Source organism: Leptonychotes weddellii, chromosome 1 (genome assembly GCF_054177405.1).
Source record: "Leptonychotes weddellii isolate Sample4059 chromosome 1, ASM5417740v2, whole genome shotgun sequence".
Taxonomy (NCBI): Eukaryota; Metazoa; Chordata; class Mammalia; order Carnivora; family Phocidae; genus Leptonychotes; species Leptonychotes weddellii.
The window spans coordinates 10,455,642-10,479,543 of NC_138369.1; the positions used below are offsets into that span (position 1 = coordinate 10,455,642).

General features: G+C 54.9%; 2 protein-coding genes across 3 annotated transcripts; one reads left to right on the forward strand and one right to left on the reverse strand.

The window, feature by feature from the left end:
- The first annotated feature begins 2,738 nt into the window (after positions 1–2,738).
- On the forward strand, positions 2,739–18,895 carry B3GNT3 (UDP-GlcNAc:betaGal beta-1,3-N-acetylglucosaminyltransferase 3). Of its 2 annotated transcripts, none has more exons than XM_081815424.1 (4): positions 2,739–2,847; positions 13,872–13,931; positions 15,295–15,887; positions 17,394–18,895. In XM_081815424.1, exons 3-4 carry the CDS (start codon positions 15,315–15,317, stop codon positions 17,835–17,837), a joined length of 1,017 nt encoding a protein of 338 aa, XP_081671550.1. In that variant the 5' UTR covers positions 2,739–2,847; positions 13,872–13,931; positions 15,295–15,314; the 3' UTR covers positions 17,838–18,895. The 2 variants fall into 2 exon arrangements, with proteins under 2 accessions (XP_081671550.1, XP_006749642.1); XM_006749579.3 differs by having other exon boundaries at positions 2,740–2,847; positions 17,286–18,895.
- A 2,251-nt stretch (positions 18,896–21,146) lies between these two features.
- Positions 21,147–22,782, reverse strand: INSL3 (insulin like 3). Its single transcript, XM_006749574.3, has 2 exons — positions 22,571–22,782; positions 21,147–21,679 (listed from the first exon to the last, which is right to left on the reverse strand). Exons 1-2 carry the CDS (start codon positions 22,758–22,760, stop codon positions 21,477–21,479), a joined length of 393 nt encoding a protein of 130 aa, XP_006749637.1. The 5' UTR covers positions 22,761–22,782; the 3' UTR covers positions 21,147–21,476.
- Positions 22,783–23,902: the final 1,120 nt, after the last annotated feature.

The following is a 23,902-nucleotide window of genomic DNA, read 5'->3' on the forward strand; positions in this document are numbered from 1 at the left end:
ATATTTAGAGCCGGGAACCCATTGAGGTCTGTTAGAGCCTCTCCCCTCCCCACTATTGGAACTGCTTTAGTCCTCCGAGGCGGGGGCTGCTGGATACCAGTGGGGGTGAGTTCGGAGGCTGTAACCTTGGTGTCAATAAGGACCCAGAGAGATGCACTCTCAAACTGGAGAGGGGTTTCTCTGAGCCAATTAAGAGGGGAAGAACCCCGCCACTGGGAATTAGAAGGGCATCGGAAAGGCTGGCTGGAGGCTGAAGGCACCTGGGGCACTTACCCTGGTAACAATCCTTTTTCTAATGTTGGCAATAATAGAAAATAGGGGAGTTGGGGTTGGGGGGCCTTCCTTTGCCGGAGTTGAAAATTGAGAATTAACGGACTTTCCTCTAGGTGACTGATCTAGGATGTGAGCGAACTGGTTTGCCAAATTAACTAAATCTGGAGTAGAGAGAGTTTCCCATTCTGTCCTGGTCTTTTTAGCTAAAAGGAGAAAGTTCCTGGTTCAGCCCATTAATAAATAAAGAGTTAAATGCTACCCAGGTGGATTTAACATCTAAAGGAAGACCAGAATTTTCATTTTTTAATAAAGATTTTATTTATTTATTTGAGAAAGTGAGAGAGAGTATGAGCATGAGCCTGGGGAGGGTGGGGGGCAGAGGAGAGGGAGAAGCAGACTCCCCACCGAGCCAGGAAGCCAGATTTGGGTCCCAGAACCCAGAGATCATGACCTGAGTCCAAGGCAGACACTTAACCCACTGAGCCACCCAGGTGCCCCCAGAATTTTCATTAAAGACAATTTGAAATTGATTCTAATGGTCATGAACCAGTTCACCAGGCTTTTGTGTGCAAGCCTGAACTTTGTTCCAAAAGCTACCAGAATTGCTCAGTGGAGATTTCCAGCGAGTGTTCTAGCATCTTGCCAAAAGTGAGGGGTCTGTTTCTCTAAATCCCTTTCCAGTTGTCCCCAGCCAGCTAGTTTACCCGGTGTTTGGCCTGGCCCTCACCAACAAGCAGGTGGCCTAATTGGTTTAAATCTTAGAAGCCAGCTTGGTAAATTTGAATAACCCGGCTAAATTCTTCAGCAGACCTATGGGGGTCCTCAGTCGCCTTAGGAAACTCTGACTGGCTCACAATTCAGCCTTAGTCCAGGGAACTGTAAGAAATTTGGGGGTTCTCTGGTTCCTTAAAATACTAACTTTAAAAGGGCAGGTTTTAAGGGGTTCAGGAGAGAAGGGAGCAGGGAGAGGTTTGGAGGAAAATGAGGAGAGAATTCGAATGGGGATAGAAGATAATCGGGGCATCTGGGTGGCTCAGTCGTTGGGCGTCTGCCTTCAGCTCGGGTCATGATCCTGGGGTCCTGGGATCGAGCCCCACATCGGGCTCCCTGCTCCGCGGGAAGCCTGCTTCTCCCTCTCCCTCTACCGGCCGCTCCCCCTGCTTGTGCTCTCAATCTCTGTCAAATACATAAAAAAAATCTTTTAAAAATAAAATAAAATCGGCAAAACTGGATGGGATGCCTCATTTAATTGGTATTTTGAAGCTTTCAAATGTTATCGGGAATCTAAAAGTTGCCTTTTTGCCAACTACTATTTTTTTTTTAAAGATTTTATTTGAGGGGTGCCTGGGTGGCTCAGTCGTTAAGCGTCTGCCTTCAGCTCAGGTCATGATCCCAGGGTCCTGGGATCGAGCCCCACATCGGGCTCCCTGCTCGGCGGGAAGCCTGCTTCTCCCTCTCCCACTCCCCCTGCTTGTGTTCCTGCTCTCGCTATCAATCTGTCAAATAAATAAATAAAATCTTTAAAAAAAAAAAGATTTATTTATTTATTTAATTGGCTTCAAGAGGCTCCAAAGTTGAGCGTTATTTTGTGGCAAGAAAGTGTGTGCGCTTGCGCCACCTGGGCCTGAAATGCCCACATCTGGCGCAGTGACATTTGATGTAATCGCCGTTCATACCGGCAGAGTGTAGATCGTGCACATGCTCTGTGTTGACCCTGCTCCCCTGACCTCTCCCAACTGGAGGAGCCAGGGCTTAGGTCCTCCATTTTACACAGGAAGAAACTGAGGCACCCCCAGGACCCGCCCCTTTCCCTCTGGAGGAAGTAAGGATGGGGGAGGAGGCGGGGGGTAACTAGAACCGTCACCTGGCTCACACCTATGGACCTGGATCTCCCCCACCCCAGACCTCCCGACCCCAACACGTCTAGGCTAGAGATCTCTATAGAGACTCAGAGGCAACACGGGGCAGGATCTGAATCTTCAATAACCCAACCCCCCAAAGCTTCAAATCTGACTTCCAACTTCCAGAACCTTTCCCATCCTGAGGCCTGTGGGCTCAGGACAGGTTTTCGGGTTCTGGAATCTTTGAACCCCTTGCAGAGATCTGAAGAGCCCCTGGATTCAACCTGCCTCCCTGTCCCCCTTTCAATCATTTCTTCATCAAACGCTGCAGAGGGACCCGCTCCAGGGGCTGGGAAGGCGCTGCTCGCACATCTCCAGCCGCGGGGAGCTCACGCCCCGGCCTCTGGGCGGGCCCCAGGTGGGGTGGAGAGCCCCACCAGGCGCCGGCGAGGTAGAAAAAGAAAGTTGCCGTGGGAGCTGGCCCGCAGAGGGGAAGGGGGCGGGGTCGAGAAGGGAAGACGGGCGGGGTGGACGGGGTGAACTTCGACTGGGCCACTAAGAAAGAAGCTCGGCGGGGCTGGGAGAAGGCGATCTGGAGGGAGGTGAGGCTGGGAGGAGGCAGGAAGGAGCCTGACCTGGTTGGGGGTGGGCGGGGGCTCACGCAGGTGAAACTCTTTCCTCCTGCTCGCAGCCCAGAGGAGCTGAGAGGTCGGAGGCTGGCCCGTCGTCTGGGGTGAGTGTTGGGGGCCCCTGAGGATCTGGCGGATCCCCGTGGTGGGGAGGGGAGGAGGATCGGGGCTCTAGGGAAGCCCCGGCAGGTCCCTGAAGCCGGGTCTCCACCGCGTTTACCCTCAAGATGCTGGGAGATCCTGGAGCGCCGGGTCTCAATAACCCCGTTGCCCTCAGCCGTCGGTAATAGCAGTCGCCAGCGTTGCCAAGGCCGGCTCGAGCCCGGCCGGGGAAGGAAGTCGCTCCCGGCACTGCCCCGTCGCAGCGATGGACACAGCGAGGCGTGCCTGGACCCCTGTCCCCACCCCACTATGCCCACCTCGCAGGCTAGGGCGGAATCGGGATGGAGAAGTGGAGGGCGCTCTCTGCGCTCTGGCCGTTACTATTACTGTTGTTGGTGTGGAGATGGTTAGCGCCCTGATTGGGAGAATCTGTCAGGAGCAGCACCCGGGTCTCCCCAACTGCTGACCCCCAGCCTTGCCGGGCGCTGGGCCAACGTTCCTGCCTGGGGACCGCAGCTCTTGGCTTCCTCTGGGGTTCAGTTCTCTCCCTGCTCACCTGATGCCGGGCTGTGTGGCTTGGGCAGGGTGCTCCTGGTTTTTGAACACACCTCAGTTTCCCCTCCCTGACTAGGACAGTGACCCAGCTTCCATGAGGATGCCTGAGATGTTCAGCCAGTGGAAGCTTTTATGGGGGGGGGGGGTTAGAGGTGTGGACCGTGCGTCAGGCAGCTGGGCCCCCCACTTGACCTAGGTGACCAGGTTATATTTGTTCATCCCTGTCCAGCCCTGACGTCCACCCCTCCTCCCACCTAGGGTGTGGCGATTCCTGCTAGGTACTGGGCGTGGGGGAACCAAGAAGTGGCCTTGAGCGTGAGCAAGGAGCTCGAGGAATTCAGACAGGCTTCTTTGACCCAGGAAACCTGGGGCTGGGCTGGGTCAGCCCTTGTGAAGAAGTTAAGGTGTCACTGGGTGGCTTATCTTCCTGCCACTGTCTCTGAGGCCCAGAGTGGGGCAGCGACTTGTCCCCACCCCTGTGAGTTAGGGAGCAGACCCACTGTGGTCCCTCCTGCTGAGAGTCTGGCCTGGCTTGATTGCTTCCTCCTCATGATGGGGAGCTCACTACCAACATAGCAAACTAAAGGAAGCCCCCCCCCCCCAGGTGGTGGTTAAAGGCAGAGATTGGGCTCCCACTTAACCTCCCTTGAATAAGTTCCTTGGATGAGCTCTCTGTGCCTCAGTTTCCCTATCCATAGAAACGAGGCTAACAAAGCCCTACCTTCTGGCACAGGTGTGGTGGGTAGGGGAGCAGATGGCCGAAAGGCCACACACAGGACTGCTGTGTTAACTTCAGTCCTGATTATGCAGCTCATTGTGTTCTCATTCGTGGTATTTATCTTTGCATGAGAGAAATAATGTCATGAAGGCTGCAGGGCTCCAGGACAAGGCCTGGAAGAGGGCTCTGAGCAGCATGAAGGTGTGGGGGTCTTTCAGGCGCTCCCCAGAGGCAGGGCCCAGGAGACCTCAGTTCCTCCAGCTAGGAAATGAGTCCAGAGAGGCCCTTTTGAGGCTCAGGTAGGGTCGGGCCTAGCGTTCAGTTAGGGGCCTTCGTCCAGCCACAGATCCCCAGCCAGACCCATCCCAGGTACCCTGAGCAGTTTCTGACGAGGTGGGCTCCCCGAGGGCAGCGCCTCCAAATGAGTCAAACTTGATGAGCCCTGGGAACTAGAAACAGAAAGAAGTCAGAGGTCCAAAGGGCATATATCACTCCCATCCTTACCCCACCCCACCTTCTTCCACACCCCGGGTGTCCAGGGCCTATGTTGGCATAAAATCAGCTTGCTCACACGCAGGGTCTGGCCAGAGTGAACTGGAGGAATTATCTTGACTGGGCTTTTTCCTGTTTGGTTTTTTTTTTCCTTCCATTTACAAAAGGAACTTATGATACATGCCCAAAGAGACCAGCCCATCATTACTGGCAGCTGGTACGAACTGGTGAGGGGTCACCCTTGGGTCCAGCAGGTTGGGGTTCAAATCCTAGCAAGCACTCTCAGCCTCGGTTGGCTGTGTGACCTGTGGTAGGGGGGACTCCCCCTTTCTGCACTCAGCTCTCCCACCTCTAACTGGAAACCAGCCCCTATCCGCCCCCCCACAAACCCCCGAAGGCTCAGTGAATCACAGGGCTCATCCTCAGGCCAGGGATTCACACCGTCTCCTGCAAGCACCCCCGACTCCCACCCTGGAGTCTCTTCTGTCCTGGAACTTGCTCTTCTTCCCAAAACTGTCGTGTTCACTGCCTCTCTGTCCCCCCCACCCCCGCATTAGTACATCAGCCCTGGGAGCACAGGCCTTTCTTGCAGACGTTCTAGGCTGCGTGCTAGAACCTAGACCAGGGCACACACAAGGGTCTGGGTGCTCAGTGCTGGCTCAGAGCAGTTGCGACCATGCACGCACGTGACAGTGGTCGCTGACACTGATGTGTTAATATTGTCACCGTGGGCTCTTCATCAATATGTGCTTTGGAGAAAAGGCCGGTGTTTGGTCCTATGGCCTTTCTCGGGCGGGACTCAGGTCGTCATGCACACAAATGGGCTTCTCCTGTCACCCCCAGCCCTCACCTTGCCTTTTGGAGGTCCCAGAATGTTCCATGCATGCCCCTTTTTGAAATCCCAGCTGAGGGCTGTTGGGAAGTACAGAGCCACGAAGACTGCAGTGATGCTGATGTTCAGCACCTGCTGCAAGTGAATCAGGAGCTGGCCACTGACCCCATCCAGCTTTGCAGATGAGGATGCTGCAGCCCAGAGGGGGGCCCACCTTGCCCCAGGCCCACTGATGGTCAGTAGGCAGGTCAGGGCACCTCCCAGGAGCCACCGCAGCAGCTTCAAGGGCATCAGCTCTCAGTCTTCCCAGCTGCCGGGCAAGGGGATGTGAGCCCTCGTTTTCCCTATTCCGAAACCGAGACCCAGTGACTGGGCCCGTTGGGGTCCCCAGGCATGTGAGTCACTGGAGCTGGAAGTGGGGTAGGCAGGGGCACGGGTGGGCCCGTGTCTAACAGGCCAGGAGAGTGACTCAGGACTCACCTTCTCTGAGCCTTGCTTCCTCATCTGGAAAGTGGGAGCGTCCTGTGGGGAATCACCTTGACTTGATGGGAGCCTCCAAGTCCGTGTCGGGCAGGCCCGCTATGGGCTCATGGTAGCACAGCGGGTGGGGGCACATCCGGGCCCTGAGGGTGTGAGCAGGTGGGGCCTCGCCACCTGGACTGCCCCGCATTCTCACACCCCCATGTGTCTCAGCCTCTCTGCCTCCCTGGACTCCTGAGGAATGGTGACAAGAACAGGGTGAGGAGGACAGAGGTACCTGGAGCCACATTTGCCTGGGGACTTGCCAGGCCTTGGTTGTCAATGTGGGGTGGCGGGGGGGCACGTAGGCACAGGATGTAGGGCCAGAATTCTGTCCCTAATGGGGGTCCTGAGTTACTTCTGTTGAGTGCTTGGCCCCTTCTGTACCTCTAGTGCCTCATTAATGTTCAGTGAATCCGGGGAGCCTGGCTGGCTCAGTCGGTGAAGCATCTGCCTTCGGCTCAGGTCGTGATCCCAGGGTCCTGGGATCGAGCCCCGCGTCAGGTTCCCTACTTGGCGGGGAGCCTGCTTCTCCCTCTCCCTCTGCCCCTTCCCCGCCCTTGCGCGTTCTCTCGCTCTGCTCTCTCTCTCTCTCTCAAATAAATAAATAAAAATCTTTAAAAAAAAGAAAATTCAGTGAATCCTTAATATTTAGTGCTGTGTATTTGCAACGAATGGTGGATAGTCAGTGACAGTATGTTGGTGTCTCGGGGCGGTTTAGTGGCTTGTTCCCCTTCATTGTGATAATATTCATGCATCACGAATGTGCCTCGCAGCTCCTCGTTGTTGCTGTACAACTATTTGATATAACTGCTGGGTGCGTCCTGCATATTTAGCAGGCCATAAACAGTATTTACTGACATTAGGCTTCTTGCTCATTCAGTGCATCGGGAGTATTTCAGTGCTGTGGATATTTGGCTCTTTAGGGCATTAGTACCTCTTTCTTTTTTTAATTTTTTTTTTTAAGATTTTATTTATTTATTTGACACAGAGAGAGAGAGAGTGAGAGAGAGAACACAAGTAGGCAGAGCGGCAGGCAGAGGGAGAGGGAGAAGCAGGCTCTCCGCTGAGCAAGGAGCCGGATGTGGGGCCTGATCCCAGGACCTCGGGATCATGACTTGAGCCGAAGGCAGCCGCTTACCCAACAGAGCTATCCGGGCGCCCCAGGGCATTAGTACCTCTTGGTCCTGTCTCAGCTGCCACAGGCACTTGCTAACTCACCGTGATTGAATGGCCAGCATCTTCCAAGGCCTGCGGGGCCCCAGACGGGTCGGCGGCAGCTGTCATTGGCAGTGGGTTTGGGCCGAAATGCACGAGGAAATCGCTGATATGTGGGTCATCATTAGTATGTTTTCCTGTTCAACAAGCACCAGCAAGTGGCACACGGGGACACAGCTGTTGGGGACAAGGTCCCTGGCCCACCTCCGGGGCTCCAGGCTGGTGGGGGAGATAAACAGGAGAGAAGTGAGTGGATTTCCTGCGTGCAGTGGTGGGTGATGAGAGCTGCAGAGAAAATCAGAGCCAGGGCAGGGTGTTTTAGCTGGGAGGTTGAGGCCCTTCTAAAAAGGCAACAGTGGGAGGCGCCTGGGGCGCACAGTCTGTTGAGCTGCTGACTCTTGGTTTCAGCTCTGCTCGTGCGATTGAGCCCCGCGTGGGCTCCGTGCTCGGCGGGGGGAGTCTGCTTGAGATTCTCTCTCCCTCTGCTCCTGCCCCCCCCCACATGCTCACACATGTGTGTGCACGTGCTCTCTCTCCCTCAAATAAATAAATAAATCTTGAAAAAATAAAAATAAAAAGGCAACATTGGGCTGAGCCTAAAGATCAAAGAGAATCAGGGGGAAGAGCAGGAGTCCCAAGTGGAGAGAACCAGGGGGAAGAGCAGGAGTCCGGCAGGTGCAAAGGCCCTGTGGCAGGGCTGAAAGAAGCTGAAAAGGCTGTGGTGGCTGGAGCAGACCAGCTGGGGCAGAGGTCATTGGGGGTGGGGAAGCAGGGGCTGAGAGGTCCCACACCTGGCAGCCACAGCCTATGGGGAGGGGCTCTTGGGTCTTGAATGTAATGAAACAAATGGCTTTTATGTGTATGTTAGAGGAAGCAGGCTCTAGGTGATGGTGAAATCGCACCAGTGTATGGAGAGCAAACAGCCGGGAACAGGATCAACTGGTCTGGTAGTGAGGGTCCCTGAGAGTCAGCCCGGATGTCACTGAGCTGTGCCTCTGTCCATAGCCACTATGTCTGATCTGGGCGGAGAAACATGGAGGAGACCCTGCCACGTGCAAGCAATATAAGGATGTGCTCATCCATCAAACACCTGTTGGGCCTTCCGGGTTCCCTTGCCATTGTGCCCCCACAGCTCTTGCCTGGACACCACACCTGGGTCAACAACTGCCCCATAACACCCCATGTGAAAGGCTCACAGCCTTCTCGATCTGTTCCTCCTGGTCCTTCCTTCTCCGTCCCCTGCCCAGGCTTTATAAACATCGATGACTCCCTTCATTATATTTCCTGAACCCGCCCATTTCCCTGCACCTCGCTGACCAGCTCCTGTCCAGGCCCCCAAATTCTTCTGCCTGGTTACTGCCCCAGCCTCTACTCTTGCCCTGATTGTCCTTATCCCCTCAGTGGCCACAGGGGGCTTCTTAAAAGCATAAATCGATCTTCTCCCTCCCCTGTTTACGCACCTTCCATGGCTCCCATTCCTCCTCACATGCAAAATAAGAGGTTCTTCATGGCTTGCCCCATGTCCTCCCCACCCAATCCCCTGGCATGGTCTGGCAACCCACATCATCTCCCTCCTGTCCCCCTGCTCCAGCCACACTGGCCCTCTCTCTCTGCCTTCAGCGCCTTACATTTGTGGTCTGGCCCTTTACAACTGTGCTCTTCTGGGCCTTTGAACTTGCTGTGCCCTCTGCCTAGAATGTCCTTCCCCCAGCGCTCTGACCAGGTGATTCCTCATCATCCTTCAGGATGTCCCCAGGCTGGTCAGGTATCCCCCACCACCCCTGGACCCTTCCTTTCCAACAGTGTTTATCATGTTCCTACTAAACTAATCACCTCTTCCCATATTAACGTCATCAGGGAGGGGATAATTTGGTCATGCCTGTTAGTAGATTCACTCACCAGTCTGCTCCCAGGGTAGCCCAGCAGCAGAATGTTGGCTGACCTGGGCCCCGGTTCTCTGTCCTTTGTCAGATGTTTAAGTGCGTGGTTCCTTGTGACAGATTCTGGAAGGCTCTGAGTTGTGGATGGAGAATCCCCCAGAAACTCCATATCACTGGAAGGATAAGATAGACCAATGGATCCTACCCATCGGGGTCCTGGGTTCCAATCTGCTTTAGGCTGAGTCTCAGTATCCCCATCTGTAAGCAGGGATTCTGGGGGCACTGAAAGAGCTAGTATGATGAGCCAAGGTCAAGCTAAGCCTTTCTCAGTCTGGAGTTTAAGGTCTTTACTTGGCCACTCCCTAGCCTCAAAAATCACCCCGTCTCCAAATTCTGCTTTTCAGCAAAATACACTACAGATGATTCCTTGAATAGGCCTTATTTACTTTCCCTCTATGCCTTTGCATTTGCTCTTTCCTCTACCTGAACTCCCCCCACCCCTACCCTGGTGAGCTCCTCTGCATCCCTCAAAGCCTCAGCTTCAGTGTCCTGGTCCCTTCTTCTGGCCCAGCCCTGATCCCACAGGTGTCTGGATTGGTCTCCCCCAGATTGGGAGCTTCTGGGGGGCCAGGCCCAGGGTCGAGGCTTCTCAGGTTCCCCAGGCCTATTTGTTGAATGAATGAATGAATGAATGAGTAGTTTTCATATGTATTTTTTGGGAGAAGAGCTGCTGAGACCCTTCTCAGGACTGAAGGACCGGGAGACAAGGCAGGTCGTTTCTGTGGTGATGTGAGGCACCCACTGGGCCACCCTGGAATAACTCTGAGCTCCACTCTGGGGTGGTGGTTCCCCCAGAGTTATTCAAAACCCACAGACCTCACCGAGTGAGCAGCTGTTTGAGCTTCTGCAAATCCAGCCGTTCCGTCCGGAGAGAACTGGGGAGGGTGGACAGCAGAATCTTGGCTAGGGGTCAGGGAATCGGACCCAGGCCTGTGAGGAGCTTCTCATCAACCACCTAGCCCACCCAGCAAAGGCCCCAGAGTCACTCGCTGTTGCTCAGTTGCTTGGAGGAAGTAATACCTAGAAACTTCCCCTCCTTGGTGGAGCTGAGTCACCAAGACCCCGCCCCTTCAGGTAGTAAAAACCAGAAGGACAGATCGGTGACTACCTGGGGCCTGGGGTGCAGCCCACAGAGGCACCCAGCAAGGTTTACTAGACCAATAAAACCTCAGCACTCTCAGCCTCTTGCCAACGGGGAAGCTCAGAAATTCTTTCTTTCTCTTTTTTTTTTAATTTAATTTTTAAAAAGACTTTATTTATTTATTTGCCAGAGAGAGTGCAAGTACACAGGCAGGGGGAGCAGCAGGTAGAGGGAGAAGTAGGCTCCCTGCTGAGCAGGCAGCCCGACGCGGAACTCGATCCCAGGACCCTGAGATTATGAGCTGAGCCGAAATCAGACACCCAACCGACTGAGCCACCCAGTGCCCTCCCAGAAGTTCTTTCTTATGCCTGTCCAGTGTGAGATATTATGGGAATAGCAACATTACCTGCTTGAGGGTTTAAGGGGCTATGAGTTAGGAAGGGCCTTGGTGGATAGTAAAGGGAAGGGGATCTTGGATGCATCAATAGAGGTCTAGTATAGGGAGGAGGAGAAGTGAATCTTCCTTCCCTGCCCCTGACTTGAGCTCTCAGACCCTAATCAGGAACCTCAAGGGGCTGGGAGGGTAGAGTAGCAAAATCCTTCCATTTAAATTTTTTTTTTTTTTAGATTTATTTATTTGTTAAAGACAGAGAGAACACAGAGGGAGAGGGAAAAGCAGACTCCTTGCTGAGCAGGAAGTCCAACGCGGGGCTCTATCCGAGGACCCTGGGATCATGACCTGAGCTGAAGGCAGACGCTTAACCAACTGAGCCACCCAGGCGCCCCAGAATCCCTCCATTTAGAGAAACCTGAGACCTGGCGAGAAAAAGTTGGGAATGCTGGTAGCCAACAAAGGACAAGTGTTCCATATACAAAAAGTTCTTATAAATAAACAAGAAAGAAAAATGCAAGAAAAAGAACGGCCATTAATGGAACTAAATAAAACCAAATGGTGGGCGCCTGGGTGGCTCAGATGGTTAAGCGTCTGCCTTCGGCTCAGGTCATGATCCCAGGGTCCTGGGATCGAGTCCCGCATCGGGCTCCCTGCTCCTTGGGAGCCTGCTTCTCCCTCTGCCTCTCTCTCTCTGTGTCTCTCATGAATAAATAAGTAAAATCTTAAAAAAAAATAAAAGGCACCCCAAGAGGTTCTGTTTGGCCCTGACACCCTGGTAAGAGCCATTTAGTCATTTCAGTTCTTCTCGTGCTCCCCCCACCCCAAAGCCCAAATTCGGCTGAGTTGTAAATATTCATATTTGCTGAAGTATCTTCCTTTGTTCTGAAACCCTTGTTTGGAGCTTATAAAACACATTTCCAGTGAACTGGTTCTTGGCTACCTAGGTTTAATTTTCTATTTAATAGATGTTTAGGGACGCCTGGGTGGCTCAGTCGGTTGGGTGTCTGCCTTTGGCTCAGGTCATGATCTCAGGGTCCTGGGATCAAGTTCTGCGTCGGGCTCCCTGCTCTGTGGGGAGCCTGCCGCTTCCCCTGCTGTGTGCTCTCTCTCCCTCTCTCTCTCTGGCAAATAAATAAATAAAATATTTAAAAATAATAATGATAGATGTTTAATAAATATTTTGAAGTAATATAAAAATAATAAATCTCATAAATACTTCACATGGTGAATTTTTACAAACCCATATCAGGGGCTTTTGTTCAATCCTGATTTTCCTCTTCTCATCTTCCCTTATTTTGAGTTCTCTATTCCGGATTTCTGTGTTGGTTTAGACCGGGATATTTCAAGCCTGACAATGTTGACATTTGGGGCTGGATTATCCTGAGGTGGGGCTATCCTGTGTCCCTCAGGGTGTTAATTTAAGCAGGATCGCTGGCCTCCACCCAGTTAATGCCATTAGCAGTACCATACGTCCACCCTGCTCGAATCATGACTGCCAAAAATGTCGCAGGGCATTGCCAAGTGTTTCCTAGGGGACAGAATCACCTGTTTGAAGATCCCTGATTTAGGCTCCCAACTGCAGATGGGGAGGAGGGTGAATCACTCACTAAAATTTTATGGGTCCTGGGGTGCCTGGGTGGCTCAGTAAGTTAAGCCTTTGACTTCGGCTCAGGTCACGATCTCAGGATCAGGACTCCACACGCAGCGGGGAGTCTGCTTGTCCCTCTCCCTCTGCCTCAGCAGGGGGAGCTCAGGCACGCAAGCGTGCGCACGCTCTCTCTCTCAAATAAAGAAAATGGTTTAAATAAATAAAATTTTACAGATCCTTAATGAGAGTGTCTCTTGCCCAGGAGTTGGGTTCTGAAGTGTGCCATTGTTTTCCAGGATCTGTGGGTCTCTGGCCACAGGTGTGGCCCAGGAGAACACAGTGGCATTTCTAGTCTGATTTCCTTTGCGGTGACGTGGTCTTTCTGTTACAGCTCATGCGTTGTTTCCCTAACCTTGAAGCTCAGGGATCTGTCAGGTTTGCCTGGGAGCACTACTTTCCTGTCGTCCATCCTGGACTCAGGGGCCTCTCTTTGGCTCGGGAAAATGTCCTTCTAGGATTCAGTGCATTCTTGTACCGCATTCATCAGCACACAGCTTCACGCCAAGGTTATTTGCCTTTTTGGGTCTCCCAGACCTGTCCTCTGGCAGCCGAAGCCCCAGGATGGGATGCCACGGCACCAGGACAGTTCTATGTCGCCTGCATACAGGGTTCTGAAGCCGCTTAGGCTCCAGGCTCATTGCACCTGCGGTCCCTCCCCTGGGACCTTTCGCCCAGCCCTCAGCCTCACTGGCTCTTCTGTGCCATTCACATCCACCTTAAATGTCATCCAGACCTCGAAATCCAAACCTGCCACCCGACCCCATTTCCTCCTGTGGCTTTCGTCACCTCGTATCATTTCAGTGAGGTTTTAATTAGTGTTTGTTCCCCCCTTCAGGGTGTGGCTTCCAGCGTGGAGACATTTGGGTATCCCTGTGTCCGCAGAAACCCAGCATCCATTCAGCAGTCATTCGATGCACGTTTAGGACCTTCTGTGCACCAAGCACAGTTCTAGGGGCTGGGAACAACCTGGGGAACAAGACAGGTGGCATGGAGCTCAAGTTCTGGTGGGGGAGGTGAAGGCGAAACAAGACATGTTAGAAGTTCTAGCGTGTCTTTTAGGAGGTGAAAAGTGCTGTGGGAGAAGAAAAAAGTAAAACAGCGTTGGGGATCAGGGGATCAGGGGATGGGGGAGATGCTGTGTCCTGAGGAGTCCTTCCTGAGAAAGGGCCATTGGAGGAAAGACAAGAAGTGAGGGAGGGAACCACGTGCACATCTGGGGAAGAATATTCCAGGCCAAGGGAAGAAGCTGTGCAAAAGGCCTGGGGCAGGATCATGCCCAGTGTGTTTGAGGCTGAAGTCCCCACAACAACACTCTTACGTGGGGTTAATTCTCCCCGGTTTACATGGCGGCACAGAGAGGTCAAACTTCTTTTCCAAGGTCACACAGAGGAACCTGCGGGCTCTGTTTCTGGGAGACAGCTCGCTGGAGAGGCTTGGCCAGGTAGTGTGCAGTGACAGCAATGGGCACGTTGGGGAAATGGCCTCGTGGGTCCAGGAGGAAAGCCCTGTTCCTGCCTCTGGATGGAAGTGGGAAGCCATTCTCTTCCTTGCTTCCAGGCAGTAGCTGGGTGCGGTCGCTTGGGGCGGGGGGAGCCTTTCAGAACCCACCAACTGCCTCACGTTTTCCAGGTGCCAGCAGGAAGAACAGAAAGGCCCCAGAACAGCACAGACATCCCACGGCGGCCCCAGGTAAGTCCTGAACTTCACATATTCATTCCACAAATGCTCGTTGAATGCCCACTCGGTGTGACGTGCAGCTCCCTTCATGCTTGCACAATCCTGGGAGTTGGAGACTGCCCAGATGCCCCCTTTTATAGCTGAGGAAATCGAGGCCCAGGGTATGGAGGGCACACAGCCAGAAAGTGATGGAATTGGGATTTAAGCCTAGGAGTTGGGCTCTAGAGTCTGCATCTCTCTGAGTGAGTCAATAAGTGTTTGAGGATGGTCAAGTCCTGCCTTGGGTCTAATCCAGTACCTTCATGCTGCACTGGAAAATAGACCTTCAAATGCAGAGCTGAGAAACAGTGTAGACACTACCTCTCCAGACAAAAAGACATTAAGGGAGTCCAGGAAAGCCCGGGAAAGGGACCTGGAAGGGAGACCAAGGGCTCTGCCTGGATATGGGGAAGGAAAGCTTCTAGGAGGAGGCGACATGAGAGCTGGGGTTTTGAAGAATGAATATGAGTTTGCCAGAGAAAACCTTAAAGAATTTACTTTTATTCATAAATTTTATTCGTTCAAACACTCCCTGCTTCTCCCATGTGTCTGCCTCATGCTGGGCAATGCAGGGACCCTCAAGAAGCCCCCAGTCTTAGAAAGACAAAGTAAACACAGACACCCCGCCCCCCCGGGATCAAGACTGGGCCAGAGGGGTGGACAGAGCTAGAGGTGCCAAATAGAACCAGGAGCATTCCTGAGGGGTTAAAGAAAACTTCCTGGAGGATGCATCATTTAAGATGGGTTATAAAGGAAGAATAGGAGTTTAGCAAGGAAGATAGCTCTGTTTGAAACATGCTGGGCCTCAGGGATCTGTGAGGAGCCAGGTGCCATGCTCAGGTGACAGGACCATTAAAAGTAGTCAAGAAGAACGGGTGATGGTTTGGTTCAGAATGCCAGAAGCTCGGAGCTTCCTGGAGGGGCAGGGGAAAAGGGAAGCAGGAAAGATCCCAGTAGCTCTCAGTGATAAAGAGGCAGCTCTTGGCCTCCCTTGGGGAGGCTCCTGGGCCATGTCGGAGGCAGGGACATGAGGAGGACCAGGTTGAAAGGGCAGATTCTGGGCACACGGAGTCTGGGAGCCTCACCTTGGCATCTCCATGCCTCAATCCTCTCTGTAAGTACTTAATCCCCAGCAGGGCCCGGGCAACTGTCAGAGCCAACAGGGGCTGAGGTTCTGGAGGAGGTGGGTGGTGCGGGGGGATAGGCAGGGGGGTGCATTTCAATCTTGTACCAACCTGAGCACCTGGGGGGCTGCAGCCAGGTGTCAGGGTCCGCAGGTAGCTCAGGGAAAGTGCTCGGCCCAGCCCGTCCCTTCAGTGCGTATGACTCTTGGCAGGAACCGCCAGGCGGACCAGGATGAGGTGTCGCCGGTCCCTGCGGACCGAGGTGGGCCTGGCCGTAGCCCTGAGCATCTTCACCCTCCTCCTCCTCCTCTTCAGTCAGCACGTGTCACCACCCACCTTCCAGAGCCTGGAGGAGCCCCAGGGCCACCCCGAGGCTCTGGCCTGGCCGGCCCAGCCCTCCCGCCCACTGCCCACCCCCTGCCGGGCCAACACCTCGGTGGCCGCCCTGCCGAGCTTCGTGGAGCAGCCCCAACAGGTGCGCGACTTCCTGCTGTATAAACACTGCCGAGACTTCCGGCTCTTACAAGACGTGCCCCCGAGCAAGTGCGCGCCGCCCGTCTTCCTGCTGCTTGTCATCAAGTCCTCGCCCAGAAATTACGAGCGCCGGGAGCTGGTGCGGCGCACTTGGGGCCGCGAGCGCTGGGTGAAGGGCGTCCAGCTGCGCCGCCTCTTCCTGGTGGGCACGGCCTCTGACCCCCTGGAGGCCCGCAAGTTCAACCGGCTGCTGGCGATGGAGGCGCGGGCGCATGGTGACATCCTGCAGTGGGACTTCTATGACTCCTTCTTCAACCTCACGCTCAAACAGGTGGGCGGGCAAGAGGGGGTCCCCCGATCAGGGCCACCCATCCTCCCTGCCTACTCACCATCACCTCCTCTGACGGCGCCCAGGGAACCAGAAGTCCCCACCCATCCCACCCCACTCCCTCCACTGTCCCCGCGGCGGTCTCAAGTCTTCTTGAGGGGAGGCAGGGAGAAAGGGCAGGGGGGCAGGGCCTGAGGTTACAAGCCCCGGTGACTCGGTGACTCGGGTTTGAGTTCAGGCTCAGATAATCATTTACCTCTCCGGGCTCGCTTCTTCATGGTCGTCAAGGAAACGGGATGTAGTTGGCTCCACCTGCCCCTGAGGGCTGCTGGACGGATTCCAGATTCTGGGAGAGGATGTTTCCGAGGCAACCTGGAGCGCCCGTGACAGTGGGGGTCGGTGGGGGTGGAGGGGCCCCCCCGGACAGGACACATCTTGTTTATTTGTTCTTATTCTCTCTCCCCATGAGGCCCACGTCTGTGCGGTAGGTGCTCAGTAAAGACCTTTTTGATGGGCAAGAACCCACAAGAAGTGGAGGGAATCCTGCCCGTGCACAGATAAGGAATAGGAGGCGCCAGAGACCCACCCAGGCATTGGAGATGGGCCCAGTGCAGGGTCCCGCGTGTTGTGGGCACAGAGAAGTCTGGGCTCTACTTTTCTGTCGTGTGACCTTGGTCCCGGTGCTTTTTCTGGAGAGCCTCTATTTCTTCCTCTGCAAACGAGGTTGAAGACCACAGCCGCCTCCTAAGCTTGCATGAGGGATTCAAGGCAGGGCAGGCACTCAGCACAGTGCAGGGCAGGCAGCCAAAGTTATTACGAGGGAAGCTAAAGCCGAGGTGGGTAGACGGCCAGAAGCTCTCAGCATGCCATGGTCTTCATGCAGAGCACAGAGGCACATAATAAATGTCCATTTGACAAACGTGAAATCCATTTGTCCTTGAAAACCTTGAAAACCTGTGAAGCGATGACCCACACTGGGTGCTGGGGAGATGACACAGGGAGGAGAGACACAGCCCCCACCCAGGGGAAGCCTGGAGTCTGGGGATGGGGGAAGGTAGAGGCTAAGTAGCAATCACACAAGTAATTATTTAACAGCAGTGCTTGGCCAGGCAGAGTCCGAAGGAATAGCAATAAATGTCAATGGGACAGTTTTCAAGCACTTCTTGGTGCTTTACAGAGCATCATCTCCACGGATTCCCCAACACTCCTGGGGGGCAGGTCCGATGGTGAGGTCTGTCTGGAAAGCTGGAAACCGAGGCTCACGGTGGGGCCTCAAACCCAGGCTGGCCTAACCGGGGGATATATCCTCCTCTGGGCTCCCCGGGCTGGGGCGGCCCACAGGGACCCAAGGCCGATTGCCCCAGCCCTCCAGCTCGTGTGCCCTGTCCACTTCGCCTGCAGGTGCTCTTCCTACAGTGGCAGGAGACTCGGTGCACCAATACCAGCTTCGTGCTCAACGGGGACGATGATGTCTTTGCACACACCGACAACATGGTCTCCTACCTGCAGGACCACGATCCTGACCACCACCTCTTTGTGGGGCAGCTGATCCGCAACGTGGGCCCCATCCGGATTCCCTGGAGCAAGTACTACGTGCCAAAGGTGGTGACAGAGGAGGAGTATTACCCGCCCTACTGTGGGGGTGGTGGCTTCCTACTGTCCCGTTTCACGGCCACCGCCCTGCGCCGGGCTGCCACCACATTGGACCTCTTCCCTATCGACGATGTCTTCCTGGGCATGTGCCTGAAGCAGGAAGGCCTGGAGCCCGCCTCCCACAGCGGAATCCGCACAGCGGGTATTAGGGCCCCCTCGGCCCACGTGTCCTCCTTTGACCCCTGCCTCTACCGGGAGCTCCTGCTCGTGCACCGCTTCTTGCCGTATGAGATGCTGCTCATGTGGGATGCGCTGAGCCAGCCCGACCTCACCTGCGGCAGGCAGACACGGATCTACTAGGTGGGATCAGGGCCCCCAGCCTCTAGGCTCTGATCTCCACGCCCATGGAAAGGGGCAGCGTCTTCCACTGCACAAGGGGAAATCTCGATTCTCCTAAGCGGGTCAGGCATCGGGCAGTGCCAGGGAGGGTTTGATGAGTGCCTAGTCTAGCTGGCGAACTCCTAGACTTGCCAAACCCACCTGGTACCTGAACCCACATTCCCTCGTCCTCCCTAGATTCTCAGCTGAAGGGACCAGCTCTTTCCGTGGCAGCTAATTGCAGAGGCCCCTCTGCTGGCCTTGCAGTTGCTGCTCCTGCATCAATGCCATTTGAGCCAAGGTCCCATTTCCCAGCTCTGACCTTGATCGCGGGCTGGGCCTTAAAGGGTGGCCAGCCCCTCCTTGATCATACTCCTATAATGGTGAGTTGCAGCCATGGTTCAAGGTCAGTTGGGAACTTGTGGGTCCACTTGCAGCTGAAGTGAGCAGTACTTTTCAGCCTGGGAAAGGAGGTTTGTTCTCAGCCTCTCTCCCGGTCTCCGCCCACCTGAGATGGCGGTAGGGGCCAGAGAAGCCACGAATGGGACTGCCCCCTCCCTGCTTCTGGTATCAAGTACTCTAATGGTGGAAGCACTGGGCAGAGGAGGGGGGCGGCTGTCCGACTCAGGCTTTGCCAGCTCAGAGTTTCTGGAGTCCCTGACAGGGCCCATCCCCCCACCACTTGTGCTCCCCAAGAATTCAGGGAATGATGCTGGGGCCAGAGGGTCTTCACTGGGCCCAAGGTCAGCACACACACTCACCCCAGTGCCCAGAGAAGGGAGAGATTCAGGTCCTTGGGTGCCTCTGAGCTCTGGGGACCCAGGACTGCCCCCCCCTCAGTATGTCTTTCAGATTGGGGAGATCCAAGCAAAATGGTGACTCCCCGCCCCCCACACACCCCTGCTGGCTCTGGGTGGATGTCTGCGGCCTGGGCTTCACAGGCATTGGAGTAGTGCTTGGGACATGGGGACAGGGGGACCTCAGACAGCAGAATGATCACTGGGAAGTGGGTACTCAGGGAATAAAATATTTTGTGAAGACCTGAGGTTCTTTTTTTTTTTTTTTACACGGGATTTACAAGTTTTAATTCAGACCAGTCTACAATCAGTAAAAGTTTGATTTCCAATAGAAAATATGCACCAACAACAATGGCATGGATGAAGTGGGGGGCTACAGGAGTTTCTATCAGGCAGATCTGACATCATCCTGCCCCTGCTCACACACCCTCCATGGTTCCCTATCGCCCTCAGACTGGGTCTCACTGCCAGCTTGATGACATGCTCAGGAGAGAGGCACAGGGGTGAGACTGCCCCTGGCCGTGAGGGACAGTGGGCCTGCCTTGGCCTCCTGCTTCCGGCAAGACTCCTTCTGAACACACCACCCAGCCTCCCCTCTCTTCGCCAGGCTCCTCTCCCACTAGGACTGTTGCTTTGCTATCCTCTGTCCCATCTCCTTTCCCTTCTTCTCTAAGTATTTACTGTGCACTTCCTGTATGCTGCACACCTTGCCCTATACTCCTGCTCCCAGCCCCATTGGGATGGCAGATACCCACCTTATAGTGCGAAAACAAACCTGTGAACAATCAAATAGGATGTTATCAGAAGCAGTGAGAGCTTCGAGAAGTAAAACGAAGCAATCAGACACAGTGATGGGAAAGAGTATTCGCTGAGAGCTCGGGGGACTGGGACCGAGGAGGTACATTGGAGCTGGGGCATGCAAAAAGAGGACATGGCCTTGGGAAGAGCCAGGAGAAGGGTGTTCCAGGCAGAAGGCATAGCATGTGCAAAGGCCCTGAGGTGGGATAATCAGGGAGCATTCGAGTTGCAGCGAAGAGGCCGTGGCTGGAGCTTGGTGAGTAAAGAGGATCTGGAGGGAGGAGAAACATGAAGTCACAGGGGCTGGCCACCTGGGGACTTGTGGGCTGGGGTGAGGAGAGAGGGAGATATTTGAGAGTGATGGCACCTTTGGAGCAAGGAAATGACATGATTGATTTTTAAATTTTAAATACCCCTGTGGCTGCCATGTGGATTGTTGGGAGGTGGAAGCTGAAGCAGCATCCAGGCAGGGGAAGGCAGGCCTGGGTGAGACGGGGTCTGCGGGGGTTTCTAACATAGGTCTGGCCTCATCCTGCCCCTGCCCACACACCTGCGGCTCCCCATTGCCATCTCCCCGGCAGAGAGTCCGGCTCCCCTGCCTCACTGGACTGAACAGTATGCATCCCCCTGGAACCTTAGAATATGGCCTTATTTGGAAATAGGGTCTTTGCTGGGGTGGCTGGATGGCTCAGTTGATTAAGCATCTGACTCTTCATTTTGGCTCAGGTCATGGTCTCTGGGTGGTGAGATCGAGCCCCGCGTAGTCAGGCTCTGCTCTCAGCAGGGAATCCGCTTGAGATTCTCTCTGCCCCTCCGGCCCCCCTGCTCTCTCTCTCTCTCTCAAATAAATAAATAAATCCTAGAAAAAAAAAAGAAATAGAGTCTTTGCAGATATAATTAAGGTAAGGATCAAGGTGAGATCATTCTGGATTAGGGTGGGGTGGGCCCCAAATCCAATGAGAGTGGTTTTACAAGAGACGGAAATGAACACACAGAGACACGGGAAAGAAGGCCACATGAAGACAGAGACAGAGCTTGGAGTCCTGCATCTAGAAGCCAAAGAAGGTCAAAGGTTGCCAGCGGCCACCAAAAGCCAGGAAAGAGACACAGACCAGATTCTTCCTCAGAGCCTAGCAGAAGGAAACAAGCCTGCCCCACCTCGACTTCTGTCTCTGGCTTCTAGAACTGTAAGGAAAGAAAGTTCTGTCTTAGGACTCCCGATTTCTGGTAATTTGTGACAGCAGATTCAGGAAAGTAACAACATGGACTGGCTCACATAGTCAAATCCTTGGTCCTTTTGCCCTGGGAGTCCTAGAATGCAAGTTCCATCTCAGGGTGAAGGGAGCGTGCGAGTGAGAAAAATGGTCAGAGTTGGATCAGTAAGTGTCCACTGTGACTCATTTCAATGTCTGTGTGTCCACTGTCACGTGGACTTTAAGTAACATTAAGGCCCCCCACCATAGGTCTTGACAGATGACCTCGATTCGAATCCTGCACTTGGCCATTCCCTCTCTGTTTGACCTTGGCACGCAGCCGTCTCCCCTGGCCTCAGTTTCCCCACTTTGTATCGTGATGACTCTCAAGTTGCTAACAAGCTCCTGAAAGTGGTGGGGGGGGTCCCCAGCTGCCGGGGGGCAGCCCGCACAAGGGCTGATGCAGTCTTGTCCCTTTTTCTTGAGAAAATGCAAAAAGCTGCTTTGGATTCTGCAGGAGCTTCATTTATTTACCACTAGGGAGACCTCAAAGGGGGGTGGCACAGATGCGGGGAGGGTGGCACCTGGGGCTCCTAGGACGGGAGGACATTTGGCCCTGAGTATCTGGCATCTCTGCGAAACCAAGGCTCTTCCAAGCCAGGGTGGAGGTGTGATTTTTCGCAGTTGGTCCCACAGAGGAAGGTGGCCTCGGGGAGGTGGGGAACACCGGTCCTCCCAGACAGGGCTTTGTGGCGCTGTGTGGCTTCAGGAGCTCACCAGACCAGACCCCTCTGGGTCTCTGGATCCTCTGAGGCCACAGCCAGGGGGAGGGTTCAGTGAGGACACAGGGTCAGCAGGTCCTGCTGGGTGCAGCCGCTGAGGCAGCAGTGGTGGGCAGGGTTGGTGGCCGCCGCCCGCCGGCGGTGGTGATGGAGAGAGGCCTGGGGCAGGGGCTGTGGAATGAGAACCAGCATGGGGTCCCCTTCAGCCACCAGCCCATGGAGATGTCGTCCTTCCAGCCACTGCAGCAGCTCACCTGGGGACAGAGCAGAATTTCAGCATGGGCAGGGGACCCTAGAGGACCCCTCCCCAATATGTGCACACACCTGCACGCTCACATCCTGCTGAGTGACCCACTGAATGCTCATCTTGTGCACAAATAGAAAGTGAGCACCTATTAAATGCCTACTGTCTACTGAGCACAGATATACTCCCCCATCCAGATGTGTGCACTCCCGACCCACACCCACGCTCAGGTCCCCTGCCGTGCACATTCCCACAAGCCACCTATCACGCAGACGCATAGACACTTTACAAAGCCAAAGACAGCAGGGGTGACATATGTATAGGCAGTGGGCTCACACGGACACACACACACACACAGGCACATACCCTCATGGCCCTTTCCAGCCCTCCCCCATGCACGCCTCTGCACATCCAGCTGCGTCTGTATCACAAAGATGCATGCATATAGGACACACACGTGTGACACGTGGGCATACACATCCGTTTTATACCTTCAGCACCAGGGCCGGGCGCAGGGTGAGAAGAGTGAGCACTGGCCCTCAACGCACAATGCAAGGGGGCGCCAAAAAACTCAACAATGAAGATCCATCATATTTTAATGCAATATTTTTAAAAATCAAAAATTAATGCAAAACATAAATATTTACATTAAAAAATTACACAGAATGTAAATCAGGCAGAATCTCACCGTGCACTTGCGAGACTGTCTCGGTCGCCACGCACTGATTTCCTGCCTGGCCGGGGCCGCATCCTTCGCGCGCTTGCACACACCAGCGCCGCGGGCAAGGGGCCCCCGGTAGGTGCGTGCAAACCCAGCCGCCCGCCCCGACGCCCACCAGCGCCGCGCGCACCTGCCCCACCTAGAAACCCCAGAGCGCAGTCCCCGCCCGCCCCCACTCACGGTCGCCGCCAGCCACCCGCCGCCCGTCTTCGGAGGACCAGCGCGGGCCCCCGCACAACCGCACCAGCGCGCGCACGAAGTGGTGGCCACACAGCTTCTCCCGCGCTTCCGGAGCGGGCGCCGAGCCCAGAACGAGCGCCAGAGCCGGGCCCAGCAGCACCAGGGCCCAGGTGAGTGGGCGGGGGTCCATGGCGGCAGGAGGCCGGCCCCAGCGGGGACCCCTTCTTATAGGCATCCAGCCCGCCCCAGCTGAGGACCTTGGATGGGGACAGAGCATTCCGCGGAGGGCTCAGGGAGAAGGTCAAGGGCGGGGTGAGTACTGAGTGCAAGTGTAGTGTAAACCCCGCAGCTGGGTTTTCTCTTTCTCTCTCTCTCTTTTTTTAAGTAATCTCTAAGCCCCAGGTGGGGCTCGAACTCAGGACCCAAGATCATGACTTGCATGTTCCACCCACTGAGCCAGGCTTTTTTGTCGTGCCTGACTTAAGCTTTGATTGCCCAGGCATCCGCTTCAAAGATAGCTATCTGGAATAAATTTATTTGCCAGACACACCGCTTGATAAACAGCCAGCTCTCCGGCCCCCCCGCCCCCCAGGCTCCCTTGTTTGAGAGCTCGTGGTTGCTTTTGAGAACTGGCCTTTGGGGTCACTTGTTCTTTCCTTTCTGGCGCTTTAAATTCCCGCTCCTATATTTTAGTTTTACCATAAGCAATGAGCCCTGGGAACCCCACGCCCCCATCCTGGACCCCAATAAAAGCAGAGGCCCAGCCAGGGAACCCCCACCCCCTCACTGTGTGGCCCGCCCTGGGGGTGCTGTGGGAGCTCCAGGTCTTGTCGGTAAGAAACTTTTCCTTTTTTCAGTTTCCTGATGGGTGTTGCTGAAGGGCGTGGAACCACAGGGGCCAGTCCAACCAGACGCTGGATACTGACAGGCTGAGCCCTAACCATACAGACCCCCCCACCTCAATTCCTGTGTTTAAGCCCGACTCCCCATCGTGACGGTGTCGAGACAGTGTCTGTGGACGTGGGGGCTCCGGGAGATCAGCAGGTAGTGAAGGGGGGGTTCGCAATGGGGTCAGTGCTCTCCTACGAAGGGGGGGTCAGAGAACGTGCCCCCATGCCCCTCCCGCTCCACGTGAGCACCTGGCCAGAAGGCAGCCATGTGCAAGCCAGGAAGCCTCCTCACCAGACCCCGGCCCTGCCGGCACCCTGACTTTCCAGCCTCCAGATCTGCGAGAAACTCCGAGTCCTCGGTGGGAGGCCCTCCGCAGCCACACGCGGTGATTCGGGCCACCAGTGATTCGGGCCACCGCGGCCAGGGAAGGGAGCCGTGTGC

Bases quoted from the DNA above. Each gene is read 5' to 3' on its own strand.
- B3GNT3 (XM_006749579.3), top strand. From the start codon at position 15,315: ATGAGGTGTCGCCGGTCCCTGCGGACCGAGGTGGGCCTGGCCGTAGCC. The intron at 15,888-17,285 runs GTGGGCGGGCAA...CTTCGCCTGCAG, and splicing joins TCAACCTCACGCTCAAACAG to GTGCTCTTCCTACAGTGGCA.
- INSL3 (XM_006749574.3), bottom strand. From the start codon at position 22,760: ATGGACCCCCGCCCACTCACCTGGGCCCTGGTGCTGCTGGGCCCGGCT. The intron at 21,680-22,570 runs GTGAGTGGGGGC...CTCTGTCCCCAG, and splicing joins GCGGGTGGCTGGCGGCGACC to GTGAGCTGCTGCAGTGGCTG.